This window comes from Myotis davidii, unplaced genomic scaffold, assembly GCF_000327345.1.
Source record: "Myotis davidii unplaced genomic scaffold, ASM32734v1 scaffold653, whole genome shotgun sequence".
Classification (NCBI taxonomy): Eukaryota; Metazoa; Chordata; class Mammalia; order Chiroptera; family Vespertilionidae; genus Myotis; species Myotis davidii.
Window position 1 is genome coordinate 1,570,181 of NW_006285129.1, and position 7,444 is coordinate 1,577,624.

Consider the following 7,444-nt stretch of genomic DNA (forward strand, 5'->3'; position numbering starts at 1 on the left):
ACCAAACAACTATACAGCAGTGGCAGATGAGTCTTTCTTTCCCTCTGGGTTTAAAGGCTATTTTCCTATGTAGAAAGGCCAATGAACTATAGAGATAGGTTGGAGCCATTGTATTTCCATGGTATTGCTCTTCCAAAGTTTTGTTTTGTTTTTACCTAGAGCAAATTCTTGGGCAACATCTTTCTTGCTAAAATCAAGTCAGAGCCCTCATTTGGATTTCTTAATCCTGAACTGGTCCATCTCTGCTGTTTAAGAAATAATGCTCTCACTCACTGGCTAGGGAGAAACAAACACCTGGTGCCACTTTTTAAAAAAAAAACAAACATTTTATTGATTTTTTACAGAGAGGAAGGGAGAGGGATAGAGAGCCAGAAACATCGATCAGCTGCCTCCTGCACGTTCCCTACTGGGGATGTGCCCACAACCAAGGTACATGCCCTTGACCGGAATCGAACCTGGGACCTTTCAGTCCGCAGGCCGACGCTCTATCCACTGAGCCAAACCGGTTCTGGCTGGTGCCACTTTTTAATGATGCTGTAGGTTACTGATAAAAGATGCACCTGAGAATAAGGGCTTGATGGTTTTGATCAACTGGGAAACTTCCTACATTACATCTTTGCTCTTAAGATCTTCTTTCTGCTACCATCCAATGTGGGGCACACCAAAAATTATGGTTTACATTGATGTAAGAGAAGCTTTGGTTGAAGAACTGGTAATATAATTTTTTGCTTTTTAAAGATGCAGGCTTAGTTTGGCATAAATAATGAATGGTGAACTCTCAAAAAGACACCTTAACTAAACTCTAGGCTCCATAAATACTTTATATTATGCTTCTAAATTTAGTCCCACACATTATTTATTCAACTCAGGATTTCCTAGCAATGTAGCCCACATACCCTACATTCTTTGGAAGGAACCCAATAACAATGAATAGAATACAATCAAATGAAAAAGATAGAAACAAATACATTCACTTTTAGAAAGACGCTTTATAATAAGTTGCTTGTCTGTTATAGTTTCTTATTTTTTAAATTACTACTTGAGTTAATTTCACTTCTACTTATTATTCATCACTAGAATTAACACCTGTGCTCTTGGAGATATTTATAGAGTGGAGTGCTGCTACTGAAACTGTGGGAACTTGAGTTGGTGCTTCCATCTCCACAGTTATCGCCTTCTGTCTGATAATAATAATGGCCATCTTGTCTATTATCCTCCTTGAACATTGACACTAAATTGGGTGTGTTGGCTGTAGGTTGTCCAAAGCCACAACTCAAGGAGCTTTCTACTTGTCTTTGTCCATGAATACTCTTGTATCTCTCAGACTCACTACTTCTTTCTTCTTCATTGTACCCTGACCGTTCCTGGCTATTTCTTCTTGATTGATTGGGAGTTGAGCCTATTTTGGGTTTACTGTCCTCATCATGAGTACCAATTAAAATTAACCCACATCTTCCTTGTAATTCATGTTGCTCATAGCTAGGACACCAACTGGATCCAGAACCACATTGTTTAGGGCAAGGTGAATGACAGGAGCCATAACCATATTGTTCGGTGTCAGAACACTGACCAGATCCAAAACCATATTGTCCGGAGATAGATGAGTGAGTTGAGCCAAACCCAGATTGTTCGGCGTCAGAACAGTGACCAGATCCCAAACCGTATTGTCCGGAGATAGATGAGTGAGTTGAGCCAAACCCAGATTGTTCGGCGTCAGAACAGTGACCAGATCCCAAACCATATTGTCCAGAGCTAGATGAGTGAGATGAGCAAAACCCAGATTGTTCAGTGCCAGAACACTGACCAGATCCAAAGCCACATTGTTCAGAGCTATATGAGCTAGACCCATATTGTCCAGTGCCAGAATACTGACCAGATTCAAACCCAGATTGTTCAGAGCTGGAACACAGACCTGAGCCAGCTCCATGTTGACTATGGTGTTGGTCACAGCTAGAAGGCTGACTCCATCCACACCCAGATTGGCTATAAGGCTGACCTGAGCCTGACCCATGTTGACCATAGCTAGAAGACTGACCTGAGCCAGAACCATGTTGACCGTAAGAAGACTGACCTGAGCCGGAACCATGTTGACCGTAAGAAGACTGACCTGAGCCGGAACCATGTTGACCGTAAGAAGACTGACCTGAGCCGGAACCATGTTGACCGTAAGAAGACTGACCTGAGCCGGAACCATGTTGACCGTAAGAAGACTGACCTGAGCCAGAACCATGTTGACCGTAAGAAGACTGACCTGAGCCGGAACCATGTTGACCGTAAGAAGACTGACCTGAGCCGGAACCATGTTGACCGTAAGAAGACTGACCTGAGCCGGAACCATGTTGACCGTAAGAAGACTGACCTGAGCCGGAACCATGTTGACCGTAAGAAGACTGACCTGAGCCGGAACCATGTTGACCGTAAGAAGACTGACCTGAGCCGGAACCATGTTGACCGTAAGAAGACTGACCTGAGCCGGAACCATGTTGACCGTAAGAAGACTGACCTGAGCCGGAACCATGTTGACCGTAAGAAGACTGACCTGAGCCGGAACCATGTTGACCGTAAGAAGACTGACCTGAGCCGGAACCATGTTGACCGTAAGAAGACTGACCTGAGCCGGAACCATGTTGACCGTAAGAAGACTGACCTGAGCCGGAACCATGTTGACCGTAAGAAGACTGACCTGAGCCGGAACCATGTTGACCGTAAGAAGACTGACCTGAGCCGGAACCATGTTGACCGTAAGAAGACTGACCTGAGCCGGAACCATGTTGACCGTAAGAAGACTGACCTGAGCCGGAACCATGTTGACCGTAAGAAGACTGACCTGAGCCGGAACCATGTTGACCGTAAGAAGACTGACCTGAGCCGGAACCATGTTGACCGTAAGAAGACTGACCTGAGCCGGAGCCATGTTGACCGTAAGAAGACTGACCTGATCCAAATCCATGTTGCCCAAAGCCAGAAGATTGACCTGAGCTATGTCTGTGTTGTCCACAGCCAGAGGATGGACCTGATCCAGACCTATATTGGCTATGGCTAGAAGATTGACTTGAGCCAGACCTGTGTCGGCTATAGCCAGAGGATTCACCTGATCCAGACCTATGTCGGCTATGGCTAGAAGATTGACTTGAGCCAGACTTGTGTCGACCATAGCCAGAGGTTTGACCTGATTCAGACCCATGTTGTTCATAGCTGGAAGCCTGGCCTAATCCTGATCCATGTTGGCCATAGCTAGAAGACTGACCTGAGCCTGACCCATGTCGGCTGTGGCTAGAAGACTGATTTGATCCAGACCCATGTTGACCATAGCTGGAAGACTGGCCTGAGCTAGTTCCATGGTGTCCAAAGTTTGATGACTGCCTTGAAGTAGAACTATGTTGTCCATAACTAGAGGATTGACCTAAACCAGACCCATGTTGCCCAAAGCCAGAAGACTGACCAAACCCAGGTCCATGTTGTCCACAGCTTGATGACTCACCTAAACTGGATTCTGAATGAGACTCATGGTATCTCTGACTAGAAGATTGATTAGAGCCAGATCCATATTTTCCATAATTAGAGGATTGTCCTGATCCAGAGCCATGCTTTTGTCTTTCACGGTGCCCTGACTGACCACTTGAGTGGGATCCATGTCTTCTTTGACTAGAGGACTGACCTGAGCCAGACTCATGACCATAACCAGTGGGCTTATTTGAATTTGACAAGTGATCTTGTCCTCCACAACTCCCTGAGCTGAATCCATGATGTTGATTTGATTTCTTCTCCTGTAGTCTATTTCCTAAAGATTCATTTGAGTGAGACCCATGTTGGTCAGAACTGAAAGACCGATCCTCTGAGTGGGAACCATGCCCTTGTTCTCCACAACCGCCTGACTGATTTGCCGAGTGTGATCTTTTTCTATAGCTATTTGACTGAGTATAACCATCTTCTTCACTCCCAGACCTTTTTTGTTGATGAGAGCCATACTTATTTTTCTTATTATCCTTGAAGTGGCCCGAGCTTGACTCTTTCCATCTTTCCCCAGAGCTTTGCCTGTGTCCCAAATTAGATGAACCTCCTTGATGCCCAACTCTTCTGGAGCTGGATTGAGGCCTGTGTTTAACGTGTCCTCTGGAGCCCCTAGAATAGGAATCATCCTCTCCTGCACTCCAACTTGAATGCCTGTTGTCCTTCTCTTCTGTTTCACTATGTTCCTCTTGGTGCTGGTGACTGTGATCTCTTTGCTTTGACCCTGAAGCTTGGCAGTAATCTTTGCCGATGATTTTATTACAAGCCTGAGCCAGCTGGAATATCATCAGAAGATACTCAGTAAAATCCACTTTCTTGTTATGATCTCGATCCAGACTTTGCATGATGATATTTACAGTGTCTGGGTCATCTGGATTCTGTATAGGAACAAGGTACAAAGGGCAGCTCTGTCAATATGGACCACATACCCAACTGAAGAAAGGCTGTAAAAATATGAATGCTTAGCTTACATAGGTTAATCCACATAGTCCCTTAGGCTGGACTGTGCTATCCTGAGCACGAGAGAAGGAAATATGCAATGAATAATGCAGTGAGAAATAGAAGAATATGCAACTAGAAGATTATTTTTTGTAAGGAATGGGTCAAATATAAATGATTAGCTAATTAATAATAATTTTAGATACCTATATTATATATGATTTTTCTTTATTTGTCCAGCTTAATTCATTAACTCATTAATTCATTTACTCATTTAACAGGTTTATTTTGCACCTACTATCTGCCTTTCATTCAGTTAGGTGCAATGAACAAGTTTGGTTCTTGACAAAATGGAACTTAAAGTCTAGTGGGCCAGACGCACAAACTTAAAAATCACAGTTTATTGTGATGTTTCTATGAGAATACACCAGAGGGGAGCCATTGTGGGTTCAAGGAAGGTTACTGAGGGGAAGTGATGTCTTTTGAAGGATGGGTTGGACCCAGGTAGAGGGAACAATACGAACAAAGAGCTGGCGGTAAGAGAAGACATGGCTCATATAGAAAGAACTGAAAGAAATTCAGAATTGCTAAATTTAGAGTCTTAGCAGTGAAGAGACATGGCTAGAGAGGTAAATATGGAGCAAATCATGCCTTTGAAGTTATCTTAAGTAATTCTGGACTTTATTTTAAGAACTGGGAGCTATTGAAGGATTTTGAAATGAGTCTGAAATGATTAGATTTGTATCTAATGCTGAGATTGGAAGTAAGAAATGGCTTGAACCAGCAATAGTGATGGGGAGAAATGGGCTGATTGAGAGACTATTGATGAATTTGATGGAAGTTGGAGGATGGAGCATGCAGAGAGAGGAAATTAAAATGGCACCAGATTCCTGCTTTGGGCACACAGGAGAAGGAGAGTTTAGTTTTGTATCTGACACACTGAATTTGAGACATTGATAGGAATCCAAATGAAAATATTTAGTATGTAGCTGGATTCAATGAGTTGGAGATCAAGAACCACATCTAAGCTCCCAGATATTTATTTCCAGAACTGACATTTTAAGGTGGTGGTCACCCTCTTTCATGATTTAGGAGTAAGATGCTAATTTCTTGAACTCAGAGGCTTTATAGTGTCAGCATCTCAGAAGTGGGCTGTGGTCAGGATATTTTGGGCAGAAGAAAGACAAAGAAGGGGAAGAAGATACATTTTATCTACTTTTCAGTTTTTCCAAGGACCATCTCAGTTGTTGTTCCAGAAGAATTACTCACTTAGGACATTTAATCTATGAATTTTTGTCTTTTTTTTTTTTTTTTAAATAGAATCACTTTCTTGTTCATGTTATAGAAACCATTATGGGGTCAACTTTTGACTTTGTTTTAAGCTTTTACCAAACCCTGTTCTCTATATGTCTCTGTGACATATGTGACAAAAGGTAGAAAGGGAGAAGAAGGGAATTGCACTGTTTTAGTCCTGATATGGAGTTCTTACCTTCATAATTTGATGGAATTCATTTTCCAAAAATACTTTCATTTTTGCCTTGTTCAACATGTCACACTCTTCATCCTTGGTGGCATACTGATAGAAAACTTCGATGACAGTGACGATGCTTTGTAGTAATTTAGGCATCTTTTTGTAGATTTAATTAACCTAAAAGGGAAGAAAAGGAGAGACCCACCTCTTATTGTTCCTTTTTCTTGCTTAAATACATAAGTAGTCTCAATTATTTGTAAAAATTATTCAGAATTAATGAGGGATGATTAATTCTGTTATGATCAAGAGCCAATCCAGAGTTAAATGACTTGTTCAAGTCATATAGCAAGAAAGTGATGAAATTAGGAACACAAATATCTCATTATGGAAATATCTCATATTTCCATTCCTGAATGAATATAGGAGTGATGACTTCCATTTTTGGTCTCTTTGCCTCTATCAGGGATAATTTTATGAACTTTGTTCTGGAGCTGTAAAGGCTTGGGTGTGCCAATCCATCCGTTTCCTCAGTTCCTTTCTAGGTCTCACCCATCACACTAGGGAAGGACAAGTCCATTATCTACAAGGCATGCCTGACTCCAACTAAGGGGTATCAGGGTCTAAACTAGACCCTCCAGACTTCTAGGCCAGAGAAAGTAAATAAAGTGAGCAAAGACAACAACAGGCCTAGGTGACACGGAGCTGGGGCAGCAGCTATCAGGCTCAGCTTCTGTTTTCATTCTCCAAGAGGGGCTGACCCCAGGCTTTACTGATTAGACAACAGAGAGAAAAAGCGCAGTAAGTGAAGGAGGCATTCTGCCTACTGGATAATTTGAGCCCAAGATGGTTAAGGAAATGACCCCCAAAAAAGCTGATACTATCAGTCCCAGTTATTTCTTCATTTTTCTTCTCAATAAAGTTAAATTTATACCAAAGTTCTCCAAAGTATATTCAAAGGAAGCCTGGTACCCAGGGCCTCTTTGCCTTAGAGAACATCCCAGATTCTCATAACTTATAGCTCTAAATACTGCTCACTTACCTAGTTCACCAGAGGAACAAGTAGGATAGAGGCTGAAGCAGCTTACAGGGTGCTGCTAGTTGCGGATAGTGGCCTTCTTATAGAGGAGCTGCTCCCTTTGAGATGTCCTAATTTACTCTCAAATAAGCCCAGCTCCACCTCCATCTCCACCTCCTAGTGTTTATCTTCTTACTTCCTTACTTGTTCACCTGAGATTGCATTAGCAGTTCCCAAATCTGGGCGAGTACCAGCTCCACCTGTCAGTCTCTGGACACTGAAGAAAGACCTTTTGCATATTCAATGAAGTATCTAGCATAATGCATTGGTAACAAATTATGTGGACTTTAACTGAAGTTAAATGTAATGTCTGCAGGGGCATCAGGGAACAAATGTCAAAGAGACATGGAATCTGATTTTTAAAAGGAAGCTTACAGATCATCTGATCAAAATCTTTTTTTTTTAAAGCTAAATTTTCTTATGTAGGATTCCAGTCAAGGCATCACCCA

The 7,444-nt window shown here is 42.2% G+C and overlaps 1 protein-coding gene across 1 annotated transcript; it reads right to left on the reverse strand.

The window, feature by feature from the left end:
- Positions 1–449: 449 nt before the first annotated feature.
- On the reverse strand, positions 450–6,997 carry LOC102770340 (hornerin). Its single transcript, XM_015558772.1, has 3 exons — positions 6,960–6,997; positions 5,939–6,097; positions 450–4,388 (listed from the first exon to the last, which is right to left on the reverse strand). Exons 2-3 carry the CDS (start codon positions 6,074–6,076, stop codon positions 1,080–1,082), a joined length of 3,447 nt encoding a protein of 1,148 aa, XP_015414258.1. The 5' UTR covers positions 6,077–6,097; positions 6,960–6,997; the 3' UTR covers positions 450–1,079.
- Between the last annotated feature and the right edge of the window lie 447 nt (positions 6,998–7,444).

Coding starts and splice junctions, on each gene's coding strand:
- LOC102770340 (XM_015558772.1), bottom strand. CDS start 6,076: ATGCCTAAATTACTACAAAGCATCGTCACTGTCATCGAAGTTTTCTAT. Junction 4,389..5,938: donor AATTCCATCAAATTATGAAG/GTAAGAACTCCA, acceptor GTTCCTATACAG/AATCCAGATGACCCAGACAC.